Here is a 17163-nt window from a genome sequence, read left to right on the forward strand (position 1 = left end):
TCAAAACTGTCGTGTGTATGTGTGTGTGTGTGTGTGTGCACAGAAAAATGGAACTTGATCCCTCCTCACATAAAACATGAAACTATCATTAGAAGAAAACTCAAAGAGGCGTTTTCAAAACATCAATACAAGCAAAGACTAATTGGGAGTCGGGAGCCACAGGCCCTCAGAAATCCAGATAAAAGTGAAAGGACAACAGCATTACATCAGTGAAGCCTCTATGCAGCAGAGAGAATGGCAAAGTTAACAGACAACCAGGAGGCAGGGAGGGACAAGCTGATCATCTGACAACATATCAGTACCTAGACTATATAAGCAATTAAAAAAGCCAAGCACCAAAACCACCAAATAATCCTCTTAAAACATGCTGACCCCTAAACAGTTCTTAAAGAAAGATATACATGTTATATACGTGGCCAAACATATGAAAAGTGCTCAGCCTCATCAACATATCATCATATACTCATCATACAAAAGCACTTCAAACCCATGTAACATCATCTCAGCCGTTACAATGGTGACCACTAAAAGTAAATGCTGGTGAAGGCGTGAAAGAAGGGAACTTATGCAATGCTGGAGGGAGGATAACGGAGTGCAGTCACTAGGAACACAGGACAAAACTAGAAATGGCTGGTGAGATGGTTTAGTGATCAAAGTCCCAAGTACACAGCCATGAGGACCTGAGGTTGGATTCACAGCACTCACATAAAAGGCAGGTGTGGTGGTGCACCTTTAATCCCAGCACTAGTTAGAGAGAGAAGGGTCCTGGAGCTTGTTGGCAAGTCAGCCTAGCTGATTCTGTAAGCACTATGTTCAGTGAGAGATTAGGTCTTGAGAGACCCCAACTCGAGATTTTTAGACCCCTGGCAATTAGCCTAAGCACAGAGCAACTTGTTTTTGTCTGCTTGCAGCCTGGGAAACCGTAAACCCTAAGATAGCACTCCCTCCCTGCTCCAGGAACTCCCCTCCAAGGACTAGCTCCCCACATTCCTGAGACATCTGGAGCCTTGCTCAAAGTAACTATGTTTGCCCAAGATAACATGTAACCTTCCGCTGAGCCATGAATTGCTGCTTGATCTCCCCATTCTCTATGGCACAGATCACTGCCTAAACCTCCCCTTTTTCTTTGTAGTTTTCTTCTTTAACCCCCCCCCACACACATACACACACACACACTGCAGGTGTGCAGGGTCGAACTCCTCTGCCCCTGTGAGGGACAGGAGCTCAGCTCCAGTGCACTGGATAAATAAACCTCATGTGTTTGCATCAAGAACGGTCTCCCGTGAATTTTTGGGGCATCATCTTATCCTGAAACTTGAGTTAGGGTCTCCCGGGATTCGGGAGTCTTTCAGTCTCAAAAACAATGTGGAGAACAGTCAAGGAAGACACCTGACATTGGCCTCCATATGCACATACATGCATCTATACACAAGTATTAACACACACATATACATACCCATCTGAAAACTAAAATCAAAGTTGGCTTAGTGGTGCACCCATGTAATTTCAGGTCTCAAGAGACTGGAACCTATCTGAGCTACAAAGTGGCTTCAAGGCTAGACAGAATTTCATAGAAGGACTGCTTCTCAAAACCTTAAGCCAGAAAGACATGCAGTGTGAACAGTACCATCTATGTTACATTGAACACCAAGTTCATGTCCAGACATCCAAGAGGAAAGCTAGGCACAGCCACACACATACAACCCAAGCCTGTGAGGGTGGCAGCAGGTAGAATGTGGAAGCTTGGAGGACAGTCAGTGAGACCATGCTCTAAAACTAAGGAGACAGTCACAGGCAGGATACCTAGCACACAACTCCTTTTAAAAGATCAATATAAATTTTAAAAAATCCTAAAAAGAGAGAATGGCTTTATCACTTAGTAACTGCACTCCCATGTATGTATTCAGTGAGGATTAAATCCCTATATATACAAGAATATGCGCAAATATCATTATTACTATTCATGATAATAATAGTAACAATTTAGGCATCAACCAGTAGACAAGTGAATAAAATGAGGCAGATATAACACAAATACTACTCAGCCATAAAACGAATAGAATGCCATTGGTAGCAACATTTAAAGAAGCAAACACAGAAGGCCAGGGTCTCCATGCACAGGCCCACTCATTTGTGGAAACTGAAAAGTCAGCTCCCAGAACGTAGTGGAATAGTGGTCACCAAAACTAGGAATCAAAGGAGAAAGATGGCTGAAAATAATTTTTAAAGGACATCACAGTACATGTAAGAGAGGAAAACATTTTTTTAAGTTACCTACTGAAGTATATTGTTACTATGTTTACTATATATGTTCCTATATTTAACACTTCCAGCAGTTTACTGGTTAACTTTGAGAATCCATTCAACACAAATATCAGAATTTTCAGTCACAAAGTAAGCAGCAAGTCTGCCTGCACACTGTGAGCTCTGCAGTTTTACTGGTCTGCACTCCTGCACTGCTGTGTTCAGAGCGGTCTGGAGGACACTCTTATAGCACTTTTGTTTGAAAACTGATAACCACCAGGACCCCAGACTTAACCAAGGAGGTTCCTGCCCTGGGGATAAAAGGCAAGTGTGAGGCTATTCAGTTGTGGTCTCTAGGGCCAGGTACTAATTCCTGAAAGGACTGAAAGCAGATGATGACCTCTGAAGACAAAAACATCATCTTCCTTCACCCTCACCCGAGCCTCCCCCAGCTCTGTGCTTGTTTACTGGGAAAACTTGTAATTCACAAGTTAAACGCATCTTGCTAATTAAAATGTCATCATTTTCCTGTGGGGGCCGGGTATCTATGGTGATGCAGGAACTCATCCAGATCAAAATCTCCATCACCTATTTTTGAAAGCTAGTTTTAAAGCTTGAAGTAATGGAGCCTGCTGAAATACTATTTTCTCTCTGAGGGTCAACAGCAGAGAATAAAGAAAGGACTGAGGATGGTAGGCAGAACTTCCCCATGTCTGAGACAGAGGCTCCTATGCAGTTTTGCCCTAGTATTGGGATCTATTACATACCACCACACAGGAAGTGTGCAAGTCCTTCCAAATTTTTTGTCAAGTATCAGTAATAGAAATAGAAATGATAAGTCTTTAAGGCTTTTTTCATGTGAAATCAAAATGCTGACTTTGGAAGTTTACATACATATGTTTGCTTTTTTTATATTTAGACATAACAATTTATATGTGGCTCCAAGATTTATGATTTTGAAAATAGAAATGGTGCAGTAATGATTTAGTAATGCTATATAGCTATATAAGCCTAAACATGGATACTGTACAATGACTAAAGAAAAAGAAAGATCAAATTGTTTATATACATTTACTAAAAAAATAAGTTTGTAAAGAAAGTATAACACAGCTCCAGACCTTATGAGGTCCCTAGACCTTAGCACAACTGACTGCAGGATGGAAGTGCCATTCAGACTATAATACTCAGCACAAAGGTAACACGCCTGTCAACAATGAAAACAAAGACCTAACTCATCAAAGCCACAGTTCTAGGAAATGAATTATAAATGTACTGACCTTGTTTTTTGGCTTCTGTGGTTCTGCTTCTGGCTACCTGTTCTTGTTAACTGAAGCATGTCAACCCAGAACATGTTTGGCATTTTTTGTTTGTTTGTTTGGCTGTTCATCCCAAGAAAGGTGCTGTGCTACACTCAGATCCTTAGTACCTACCCACTGTGGTTGCAGAAGAGCTAATACAGACCTTCTGTTGGCTAAAATACTTTTAAGCAGTCTCTGGTAATGAGGCACAACAAAAGGAATGGCTATTGCCTTAGTCCCTTTCTATTGCTGAGAGGAGGGGGTGGGGAGCACACTGGGCTGCTTAGGAACAACAGAAACTTATTTACAACACTTCTTTCAGTTATGGAGGAATGACCTCCAGATTTCCCAACACTTGACCATTTTTGCTTCTCTCAAGTTTCTTGACTTTGATTATTTCAGCTTTCTGGTACCTCCTAATCTTTCCTGTATTTCTTGATTTCCATTTTATTTTCTTCTTGACATTGCTTTATGAGTTATTCCTTCTTGACAATGTCTGTTCACCTCCTTAATGCTGACTGAGCTCTTCTACCTCTTTGGTCTCTTCGTTCTAAGTGGCTCTGCTGGTAAGCTCAGACATTCCCTTCAGAGATTTGACTGCTTTCAAATCTCTGTCTGAATACCAGACCCATTTTTGAAATTCTAGATTTACATGTGTACATATAATCAGATTGTTCATATAGGTTAGTATTTGCTTATAAAGAGCAGAATCTACTTAACAAAATGTAGTGGTCAGATATTTATTAGAGGACTTTAGAGGGAGAGCTCAGGGTAAAAGCTGGATGGTTACGTTTGCTGTTGTACTGTTTGTTACAGTGAGCACTAATAACCCAGGACACTGGGACTATGCAGTACTATACTGTACAGAATGGACTGCTGGTAGTACTTAGTGTCAGGAAAGTTCCTGCTGTTTGGGCACTTTTTCAGTGTAATTAACAGCTTTGTGCAACCTTTACCTTTGAAATGAATGTTCTCTGTTCTGTCATTCAACCGTCAGCAAGATAGAACTGGATATTAGAGCCAGTTAGCTCTAATGCAGAAAACTCCACACACCTCTATGGCCAAACATGGAAACAACAGAGCTATGGAATTCATCCTCTGCTTTCTGAATGCCCCAAAGGTGCTTAATCAACAGAACCAGGGATGTATCAGGAACTCTTATTATAAATAGACTCCCTTGTGGACTCCATAGCCAATGCATCCTAAAAGGGAAGGGGAAAGGAGGGGAAAGGAGGGGGAAGGAGGGGGAAGGAGGGGGAAAGAGGGGGAAGGAGGGGGAAGGAGGGGGAAGGAGGGGGAAGGAGGGGGAAGGAGGGGGAAGGAGGGGGAAGGAGGGGGAAGGAGGGGGAAGGAGGGGGAAGGAGGGGGAAAAGGGAAGAAAAGGGAAGAAGGAGGAAGAAGGGGGAGAAGGGGGAAAAAGGGGGAAAAAGGGGGAAGAAGGGGGTTAGAAGGGGGAAGAAGGGGGAAGAAGGGGGAAGAAGGGGGAAGAAATGGGAAGAAGGGGGAAGAAGCGGGAAGAAATGGGAAGAAGGGGGAAGAAGGGGGAAGAAATGGGAAGAAGGGGGAAGAAATGGGAAGAAGGGGGAAGAAGGGGGAAGAAGGGAGAAGTGGGAAGAAGGGGGAAGGGGGAAAGGGGAGAAGGAGAAGAAGGGGAAAGAAGGGGAAGAAGGGGGAAGACGGGGGAGAAAAAGGAAAGGGGGAAAGGGGAAGAAGGGGGAAGAAGGAGAAAGAAGGGGGAAGGGGAAGAAGGGGGAACAGGAAGGGGGTCTTCTAAAGGAGCCAGGTTTGATGGCCAGAACCTACATGGCAGCTCACAATCATCTTTAATTCCAGTTTTAGGGGATCGGCACCCTCTTCTCACACCCGAGGGCAATGCATGTGGTACACAGACATAGATGCAGGCCAAATACCTCAAAATCATAAAATAAAATAAATCTTTTTTTTTAAATGAGCTTGAGAGATAGCTTAGTGGTTAAAAGCATGTATGCTACAACTTGGGGAGGTCCTGAGTTCAAGTCCTGTCACCCATATCAAGCTGCTCAACAACTACAAGTAGCTCCAGCCCTAGGTGCTGTGATGCCCACTTATGACCTCTTTGAACACCTGCTCTCATGTGCGCATTCACTTACACAGACTGTATCAGTCAGGGCTCTCTAGAGTAGCAGAATATATAGAACAAATCTCTCTCTACAAATAGAAAGGGAATTTATCAGAATGACTTGTGGGCTGTGGTCCAACCAATCCAACAAGGACTGGTTGAGAACAGAAAGTCCAAAAATCCAGTAGTTGCTCACTCCTCGAGTTGGATGCCTCCCCAGGTCTGTCTATGCTGGAAGCCTAAAGAAGTAGGCTCGTGTGCCAGTGAATGGAGGACTTTCTACAGAGGAAAGTGGGAGCAGGCAAAGGGCAAAAGCACCCTTCCTCCATGTCTATACAGGCTACCAGCAGGTGTGGCCCAAATTAAAGGCACGGCTTCCTAGCTCAAAGATCTGGATTAGAAATGGATCTTCCCTCTTCAAAATAAGGAAAAATTCTCTCATTGGTGCTCTGTCCATTTTTGGACCCTTAGTTAATTCCATATGTAGACAAGTTAACACCCAAGAGTAGCATTCACACAGGCAAAATGTATTTTAAAAAGATTATTTGTAAATATTTTGTTGAGAAATTTTACACATCAGTTCATCAGCTGCACTGATAATCTGGGAGACCTGCTTCGGGCTGTGGAGGCCACGCATATGTGCTACTCCTGCTTGAGCTTTGCTTCCTGCAGCTCTACTTTGTAGTTTGCTTGGGATCCTGCCCCACTCCCTCCACAGTTGCCTCCTGGTGCTTTATTTTACTCTAGGGTTGTGAGAAATTTAATTCAGTCTCCTAGATGTGTGCATGTTTCCTTTTCTCAGCTCTTCCAGTAGTTCAGTTTATAACAGTATTTTCCTTCTCAAGATGATGCCAGCAACTCCCTTCCCAGTGCTGCAGTAAAGACCCTCCTAAGTGATGACCTATCTGCTAGAGGAATTAGTCTCACTAAAACGGCAGGTAGACCTGAGCTTGTGCTGTGGGAATGCCTAAAGTCTCTCACCAGGCCTCACTGGCTTACCTTTTGGATGAGGCTTCTGCCAGCTGCCCTGTGCCTGGGGGCAGCACAGCTGTAGTTGTACCTAGTGCCTGCCTTCCTTCCTTCCTTCCTTCCTTCCTTCCTTCCTTCCTTCCTTCCTTCCTTCCTTCCTTCCTTCCGTCCTTCCTTCCTTCGGTTGCATCACCAGTCTCTTTCTCAGAACTTTTAAGGTGACCTAATGTGACCTTTGTGAGTTTCTGAAGCTCTTTTCATTTTTCTGTAAGTCGAACCCACTCTTCCTATACTGGCTCTTCTGGACTGGCTGTACAGAGGCAACTGTTGGCTCTTTGTTACTCTGAAGTCTCTATCACTCTCTCTTGTTCTTCCCTCACATACCTGTTTATACTTTTATTTCCTACACTTAAATATGTATAATGGAAACAGCATACCTCCCCAGTGAGAGAGAACCTTCCACACGTAGAGATTAATAAAGGAAAAGATCTTTACAATAGTGGGATTGAGAGAGCATGTGGCTGACGGTAGCTGATGCCCAGAGAAAAGCTGACCTTAGATGGGTGATCTCACTAACTTTGATACACTTTAGCTTTAGGCATTCCACATGGGCTGTCATCCTTAAACCCTACAGGTTCTAGCCCCAGGTTAGTTTGAACAATTTAAATAGAGATAGGATACTTTAGGTCTGGCCAATTGGAGAGATGAGAGATTTTCACTGCAAAGATCGAGCCAGAATATTTTCTAAGTACACCAGTGTAATTCTTTTCAAAAATTGTTGCCTAGGGTCTTCTTGTTCCTTTGCAGAATTACGTTTTCCTAGGAAGAGAACTGGGAGCCTTTATGGCAGCCCAGGTCTTAACATCGGCTGTGATTCTGCACTGACCACTTGAGCTGCCAGAGACATGTTCTTTGGGGATGGGACTAATGGCTAGTGGATCGTAGCATCCTTAATTCGCCTTATCTCTAACAGGCCTGGCTGCAGACAGCTTATCTTTTGAATGAGGGGGAAGTATTCCCTTAGCTAAATTCTACTTTGTATGATTTAGTGTATCCTAAGAAAACCTATTTATGGGGCTAGGGAAATTTTAGTTATCCTGTTGGTTGGGGAAAGCCTGAAGATTCACATGTACAAAAGAGCACAGCACCAAATAATACAAATACAACATGACCCCTATACCTAAGACTTAGGGGGAAAAAAAATCACAGAATAGGAAGCAGAATGATTCTAAGAGCCAGACAACCAGAAAACTTGCTACTAGACAGTACAACAGAGAACCTGGGTCCATGAACACTCAACAATAATTCTCCCTAAACAAGGCCTGTATTGTGACAATGCCACTTGTCATGACAGTGTGGAAGTAGGAAATTGAATATGTCCCTAGTCCTAGATAAAGAGCTACAGACAACCAATGGCTGTTGAGAAGAGAATCAATTTTCTCCAGGAATGAGCTCTGAAACAGGTTATCTGATTCCAAATGGAGAGCACTAAATTAACGTATACAGGAGCAACACTAAATAGATTCAATAGGTTTGAATGGACACACATGCAAGCATGCTGCATGTAGCAGTAATAATTAGCTGTATGAATTTGAGAGGGAACAGACAATTGAGTTAGAAGGGGTAAAAGACGAAAATACAAATATAGAACTCCTGTTGAAATTCTAGAATTAAAAAACTGTGAATTATCAGAAACTGGCCTCCTGTAGCCTAGACCCAAGCACTGCAGTCATCAATGCACATCACCCACACGCACCTCATAAGAGCAGCCCTATCAATGGCCATCTTAAGGCCTACCCTACCACTGAACCATTGCTTACTCACAGAAGCTGGGATAGAAGAAGTCAGTCTTTACATGTAAACCCACTACTAAGTGCACGACCTTCAGACAGAGAGCTCCAAACACACAGCCACACAGACCGCCCTGATTAATCCCCCTCAGTCCCAAAGCAAAGCCGAGATATGAATGTGCAAAAAAAGATGTGAAAAGGAGCTGGAGGCGAGTGATCAGTATGAAAAGGAGCTGGAGGCGAGTGATCAGCATATATGTACAAGTTGTCTAAGTACAAATTTAACTAATAAAAACTACATGGATCCAAACCATTTCATTTACTAGTTTATGATCTCTATCAAACTCATCAAACTGTTTCATCATCTATATAAAATGTAAAACAATACTACTAACATTACTATATCGTTGAAATATACCTCAGACAATACTGGAATGCTCCACAGGGTGTGTGTGTGTATGCGTGTGTGTGTGTGTATATCACATAAAATGTATTTTACTTATGTTATACAGTAGAATATTTATGTATACTTACATTATACAGTTGTGTGTAGTTCAGATTTAAATACAAAAAGATATGTTGTTCCCTGTACTTAAATATGCTCTACTCTGTAACACAGTTCCTTCAAGGTATGACCTTGAACTCAAAATTGAATATGCACTTATATCCCAATAGATTCTTCACATTTATTACCTGGGTCTCCACACCTTGCTCCAGCAGACGCTTAGCTTGATTTTCCACTTCAAGTCGAGCTCTTGCAATGAAGAGTAGATCATTCTCTATTACTTCTATCCCAGAAAGATCTATTCCTTGAGAAAGATAATCTATAAAAAACAAAACAATTTAATAGTTAGGATCAAGAAAGAACTAAAGAATTAAAACAACACGTACAACTTTCTTAAAAACACTATGGATTTGCTAAAGTCAATTCCTTCCCCCCACCTTCTCTCACTGTTTTTTTGTTTTGTTTTGTTTTGGTTTGGTTTAGTTTGTTTTGGTTTGGTTTGGTTTTTTTTTTTTTTTTTTTTTTTTTTGAGGGTTTCTCTGTGTAGTCCTGGATGTCCTGGATCTCAATCTACAGACCAGGCAGTCCTAGAACTCACAGAAATTCACTTGCCTCTTCCTCCCAAGCACCACCACCACCAGGATCCTTTTTAAATCCAATATTCTAAAACATGACGATTCCCAAATATGTTCTATTTAATCCTTCCTCTGCCTCCCAAATGCTAGGGCTGCATGTCTGTGCAGGAGCCCCAGATTCTATTTTAATTTAAGTAAATATCCTGATAGTCACAGAATTTTCTCAAGCTCCACCTACAGTTTCAAAAATTGTTCTGTATAGCAAAGCATTTGAAACAAATACACAAATAACCTTAGCATTTACCATTTACATGATTGTACAGACCTGAATATTATATTACCAAATGAAAAAAGTAGAATAATTATTACACACAAACTTTCACAATAAGAATTACTGTAATATTACAAGATTACAAAACTGAGAGCCCAGTAAATAAAGTGCTTACTGTCACATCCCCTGTCCTCCCATATAAAACTGAGTATGTTGGTGCATACTTGGAATTCTAGTGCTGCAGAGGCAAGGCAGGAACATCCCTAGAGCTCCCTAGCTAGATAAGCCTAGCCAAAGCACAAGCCACATGGGCTCATGAGAGACCATGTCTCCAAAGCCAGAAGATGGCTTGTAATAAATAATCCAAGGTGGACCTTTACAGGTACACTCTAACATATGTGTGTACCTTACACAGGAATGTATACACAGACATGAAAAGACTTTATAGCCTGAGTACAGTTCAAGACTGTCAGGAGGCTAAAGCAAAGACATTGCAATTTCCAGGATAGTTTAGGCTACAGAGTAAGAGCCTGTCTCAAAAGAGCAAAGAACAAAGAAACAGGAGGAGGAGAAAGGAGGCAGAGAAGGAAGAGGGGGAAGAGGTGGGAGTGATAGTCATGGTTATATAGTTGTCTCTGTGTTCAAACTTTGGATAATGTTATAAATTGTATGATTCCTTCTATTTAGCTTACTGATAGATATTTCTAAAATAATAAAAGTCCTTAAGGATGAAAGTCGAGGTTTAAATTAGTTTAAATACAATTCTACAATTCTTTTAATATTTTCTCAAGGCAAATTCTCCCCCTCCTCCCCCTTCCGTCCCCTTTTGTAGTAAGGTCTTACCATGTAGTCCAGGCTATCCTGGAACCCTCTATTTAAACCAGACTGGCTTTGAACTCAGAGATCCACCTGTCTCTGGGAAGCAAGGGCTGAGATTAAATAAAGGTGTGTGTCACTACACCCAGTCCCTCAAGGCATTATTTCTAAAACTACATTTAATAAGATAGATGGCTTCAACTTGCCAGTTAATAGAATATCAAGTAAATTTTCACTTAATTAAAATTTTGGTTTCAATCTTATTAAAACATATCTTAGCATTAAGTATAACTACAGCATATTTGGATAGGTTATAACATACCAACCAGGTCAAACTATATTAAAGCATCCAATACAAGGTGATGACTGAACACTATATAATTAGTTCCACACCAGGACATACATAGTGCAGTTAAAATGTGTGACTGCCTACTGTACTTCACCACAGTGTGTTCATTTTCTTTTCTGTTTTCCTCATCCCAACCTCCAAGACAAGGTTTCTCTGTGTAACAGTTCTAAAAAGTAGAACTTTGTAGACCAGGCTGGCTTCAAGCTCACAGATACCTGGCTACCTCTGCTTGCTGAGTGCTGGGACTGAAGGCATGCACTGCCAAGCTTGGCCACAGTGTGTTCTTTTTAGAGATGTAGATCCAAAAGGACATAATAAAGCTTACCACAATAAATGACTACTGAAAATAACTTCAAGTCATTTGAACTTAAGTTTGCCTGAAACTTACTAGGTAATTACAGACAAATGATACATTCATCTAGCTTTAAGGAGTTTTGTATGCAAACTGGCAACAATACATAATTCATGCCCTAAATGTTCTGTAGACTACCATCAAAATCAAAACATCGTACTGAATGTCAACCTCTGTTACATACCATTCTGTTCAGCAGGGTTAGTATAAACTGCAACACTCAGGGAATAAAAACACCTCGTTTGCTTACTTGATTTGATAGGTGCCTGCTGAACATGTACCTCAGAGTCTTTCACATACGTTCCTAAGCATCTATCATTGAGCTACATCCATAGTCCTCAAAGTTTTCACTATAAATTTAATTTTCTGAGAATTTTGAAGGAGAGCTTTAGATTCAAAAGACAGACAATATTACTCCTCCAATTTGTTATCTAAAAATATAAGCATAAAAATCCTTCCATGGAACTGAATTTAGCCAAGTTAGGGTAATGATAGTAGTAAATGCTAACATTCTAAATTTAGTAGGAAAGTAAGCAGCTAAACACTTATAGAAAGGCAGACTTATAATTGTAGGTTGAGGATGCAGTGAAACCAGAGACCTGGACCACTCCATGAAGGGGAAAAAATCATGTTTGGGGGTCAAATGGCTGAACTATCTGTGGAGTGGGAGTTAAAATGATAGAAAGGGGAACAGATTCTGTGACTTGAGGATGGTATCTTAGAGCTGATACAACACTGTCTCATTGGGGCTACTTCTGGATAAAACAGAAAGAGGCAGCACTGCTAACAGTCTGACTACTAGACAGTACTAACTGAAGCAGAATTTACACAACTATGTGCTGAATTTCTTCCAATGGCATAATGTACAAGATTAAGTTTATCTATTCAGGTTTAATGTATTTTAGCATCTCCTTAAAACTGAAAACTAATGAAACTAGTGCTATTACTAGGAATCTACCTTTATTTGTGAAAATTAATAAAGTACAAAAATCCAACCAAAACATAGACACACACACTAAGAGAAGAGACAGCAAGAATGGACATAAAAGCTTTCATTTAAATAATTTCCAGTTTGCTAAAAAAAATTTAGGATACTAAGAAATGAATTCTGCCTTCTTCCATCAATGTCAGGTTTCAAAAATTGCTGCTTGTGTTATTTTACTGGTTTCCTAATTTTTTTAGCTTTCAATCTAAGTTAGAATTCAAGAAAAAAAAAACATAAAGATAAGGCAAATGAACAAAAGAAAATCTACACTTTCAATCAGTGATTTTTGAAACTACTGATAAACATAATATTAAAAACAAAAATGTGAATATAATTGGGCATAAAGTATTTATCACAATGTTAATTATAAAATTTACATACATATGCATCATGTACAAGTAAAATATGTATGCATATTTGCAAATACATATGTGAACACTTTAAAGTAAAAGCAATTTGGAATTATCATAAAAATGTTCCAAACAAGTATTTCTATGGTCAAAATATTGCATTTGGATATACTTAACATGTATTGTGTGTGTGTGTGTGTGTGTGTGTGTGTGCGCGTGTGTGTGTATGTGTGTTAGTGAACAAGTGCAGGAATGCTCGTGTAGCATTACTGAGAACAAAACTAAAAACCTACACCATCAACATAACAATTAAATAAAAGCATAATATAGTCATTTAAAATAGGACTATGGATGAAACAATTGCTTAAAAATAAAATATACTTTATAGGGCCTTAAATAAAGATTTCAAAGAATAAACACATCAAGGATTGATTGAGAATCTAAACAAGTTAACAATATATTATTTGATACGTGAGCATCTCAAAAGAAGCACATGGATGACATAATGAGTTTCTAGTAAGACATCCATAAATTAGGTCAGCAGTTTTAAATGTTACACATTTAAAAACATAACAAAGTGTTTTGGCACGTTAATACTTTTCCTTTAAGTATTATAACTTTATTAGATAAGTACACTCAAGTTATTAGAACTGAATTTCAAATGTTCAAAAAACCAAAGGCTGAATCCATTCAGCCAAGACCTCGATAAGAGCAGCACTCCTCGAGGAAGGTGCGCAGGTGCAGCTGGAATCGTCAGAGTCTCTCACACTGTCTGAGGGGACAATAACCTTCCAAAGGAATGTTCAATGCAAGGTTATTAACTGCCAACAAGATAAAGCCTTTATAAATACCAAGCTCATCAAGAAATGTTCTGAGGTCACAGAACTAGTTAAAAAAAGAAAATAAAAAAGAAATTACATAAGACCATGATACAGAGGCAAGCACTGAGAAGAGAACGGGGGATTTGCACGGGTATGACCGAATCCCCAACACTCAACCAGCACCAAAATAGCACAGAGCCTCCCCTGGGTGTTTATGTGAGAAAAAGCAGAGGAATAAAAACTGACACAGAGACTGGGCAGCTAGCTATAGTCACCAATCAACAAAAGTTGCTTCCTCCCACACGTTTACTTTTCAAAGAGCATCATTCAAATGAATGCCTCAGAAAAAGCACAAGTAATCTACAGAACTCTGAAATGCATGATATAGACTGAGTATACTCTTCTAGAGTTAACCTTTTTAAAAAAAAAAAAAAACTGTCTTAGGGTTTCTATTGCTGCAGCAACACACCATGACCCTAAATAAATAAATAAATAAATAAATAAATAAATAAATAAAATAAAATAAAAAAAGCGAGCTGGGTAGTTAAGAGTGTATTCAGCTAGCACTTCCACATTGCTGTTTATCATCAAAGGAAGTCTGACAGGAGCTCAAAGGGGGCAAGAACCTGGAAGCATGAGCTGACACAGAGGCTATGCATGGAGGGGTGCTGCTTACTGGTTTGCTTTCTCATGGCTTGCTTAGCCTACTTTGTTACAGAACTACAGAACCCAGACCTAGCAGCCCAGGGATGGCACCACCCACAATGGGCTGGGCCATCCCCCAATGATTACAGCTGGATCTCATGCAGGCATTTCTCAACTGAGGCTTCTTCCTCTCTGATGACTCTTGCTTGTGTCAATTTGACACACAAAACCAACCAATACCTGTGCGTCATTTCGCTCCTGTTTAATTTACATTATACATACTTACTTGTAATGGTGGTTTTGATTGGAGACTGAACCTAAAGATTAAGCATGAATTTCACTACTGAACTATGTCTCCATTTTCATACATAAAATGTTAAGTATCTAGAATTGTTTCTGTGAAAATGTTACAAAGATGGAATTGTTTGTTTTACAGAAGATGTACCAAAGAAGCATTTTAAGTTATTTGATACAAATTATCAAACTACTTACACTTTTATAAATTACCTAAGTAGTCTTCAAAAATATCTATCATATTGTACATATTTTTTTCCCAATAGATGAGAGCACTGTCTAAGCACTGTGAATGTCTCCTTTATTTCCTCTGAAGAAGAGATGAAAATGTACACGTGCTGTACAAATCCATAGCTTGGGCTGGGCCCAGGGTGTTTCCTTCTCTGTTCTAAGTACACCTAAGCCTGGGCCTGGAAGCTTCTAGCCTCCACATACAGTCTGAGCTTCCAAGTCGCCTAAATCGATCCTGCTTCTCTCTCAGCTTCTGACTGAATTGTTCTGCTCTGCCTCACCCTAACTTTGGCAATATATTCTAATCTTCTGGCTCCTTCTAATTCTCTAGCTCATTCTGTCTTCACCTGTGTCCTGTATGTTCTCTCTGAAATCTGTTCTGGTAAAACTGCAATACACACACACCAGCCACCTTGTCCCCTCTCATTCCTTTCCCTCCCCTCTGTCCCCCTCCCCGTTTAGGTAGCCTCTTTTTCTGTGCTCCTTCTGACTCATTCTGTCAAATCATTCTCTCTGCCCCATAATGGAGGGCACTTTCAAATATGGCTGTTTCCTTCTACAAACTAACTTTACCTGCATTGTTAGGGATTAAAGGTGTGTACTAAGGGTGTGGCTGTATTCCAGCCAGATCATACTATAATCCAGGGTATGTCTGTATCCTGTCCAGATCATATAGACATAGAAGGTCTTTAGAAGAGATCCCTTGCCAGAGCAGCTATATTGCTAGATTAAAATTCCTCTACAAACCACGCACAACACAAAATTATCACCATTTAAAAGTTGTCTATGTTGACCTAAGAAAATATGTTTATACATATATAAACTGTATATTCTGATACAAGCATTACGCAAAGAAGCTAAATACTATTACATTTCAGCTTGTTTCCTTTGTTTATGTCACTTTTTCTCAATTATAACTGTTTTCCTATATATGCTTTGATTATTTTCCCAATCTGTTTACTATTTAATTTATAGTTATATTTTCCACATTATTTCCTAAATCTACTCCTGGAACACAATGGATAGCAGGAGTTGCGGATTTAGCTCAAAAGTAGAGTGCTTGATAGCAAGCACAATTGAGCAAGACCCTGGGTTCAGTCCTCAGCTGGGGGTGGGGGAGAAGGGGGACAAAATAACAAAAACAGAGAATAACAAGGAGCAAGGAGCCCTTGAGGCCTAACCCATACAAAGAATTAAGGCAATTAAGGAATGCTGAGAGAGTGAGAAATAGTCTTCCCCAAGGAAGAGCGCATCTTATCCAATACAAAATGTACTTGAAAATTTATACATACAAGTAACATTATAGACAGACTGAGCAGATTGTTTTTATCTATGTGTGCATATATGTGTGTTTATATACATATATGTATGGAACATTATTTTTAAAAAGAGGCCTTCAATTTGAAAAAGAAAAAGAAGGAGGGATTGTAGGAGGGTTTGAAGGAAGGAAAGGGAAGGAGGCAATTATGAAATTATATTATAATCTCAAAAAACAGAAAAAATGTTATCTCACTATAGAAATCTTGAGAAAACACAAACATAGAGAAAAATTATGTCACCCAAAACTCCATCAATGACAAATACACATTTTTATTTTAATTTCCTCATTATAGGTATAGTGTTCTTTTACATTTAGTATATTTTAATCTTGTAAACAGATATCTTGAATATAATAAAATATGCCTAGAAAAAAATTTTACTTATAATTGCAGGAAATTTCTAATAATGTATACTATCACTGAAAGTATAATGAAGGTCGGCCAGTGGTGGCGCATGCCTGTAATCCCAGCACATGGGAAACGGAGGCAGGCGGACTTCTGAGTTTGAGACCAGCCTGGTCTACAGAGTGAGTTCCAAGACAGCCAGGGCTATACAGAGTAACCCTGTCTCAAAAAAAAAAAAAAAAAAAAAAAAAGTATAATGAAATTATAAAGCAAATATTTAGAAGACTGTGAGATATTTGTACGAATAAATGACAGAAAGCACAAAACATAGAGCCAGAAAGTAAATCAGATTTTAATACATGAGAACCAAACAATAAATAAATAGAAACAATTATATTAATATAAGTTATTTTTTCTTAATTATATTTTATTTTTTATTTTTGTTAACCTAATAAAATTTATTTTAAAATATACAACTCAGTATTGGCATTTTTAAGTCATCAAAAAAATTTACAATAGTTAAATGTCTCTTAAATATACATATATCTTCTGAAGCTAAAGTAATATGCACTCAACAAGTTTTTTAAATCTATTTGGAACACTGACCATGATAGAAGTAGAAAACAATCTCTTATGAAGTCCTCTATGAAAGGAAATTGTGACAAGTTCCTGATTAGACAGAAATGGATCCATCTCCAAGGAAGAATACTTAGTGTAATTGTGGCTTCATAGAATGAATTGGATAGTGTTCCTTCTGTTTCTATTTTATGGAATAGTTTGAAGAGTATTGGTGTTAGGTCTTATTTGAAGGTCTAATAGGACTCTGCACTAAGCCCATCAGGTCCTGGGCATTCTTTGGTTGGGAGATTTTTTAATGACTGCTTCTATTTCTTTAGGTGTTATGGG

The 17163-nt window shown here is 39.3% G+C and overlaps 1 protein-coding gene across 1 annotated transcript in view; it reads right to left on the bottom strand.

The window, feature by feature from the left end:
- The window catches only part of Cog5 (component of oligomeric golgi complex 5), a 300848-nt gene that overhangs the window by 163779 nt on the left and 119906 nt on the right, over positions 1 to 17163 (bottom strand). The window contains exon 7 of the mRNA XM_052185982.1: positions 9093 to 9223. Within this exon, the coding sequence (XP_052041942.1) occupies positions 9093 to 9223 (131 nt within the window). The remainder of the gene's footprint in view (positions 1 to 9092; positions 9224 to 17163) is intronic.

Source organism: Apodemus sylvaticus, chromosome 6 (assembly GCF_947179515.1).
Source record: "Apodemus sylvaticus chromosome 6, mApoSyl1.1, whole genome shotgun sequence".
NCBI classification, from domain to species: domain Eukaryota; kingdom Metazoa; phylum Chordata; class Mammalia; order Rodentia; family Muridae; genus Apodemus; species Apodemus sylvaticus.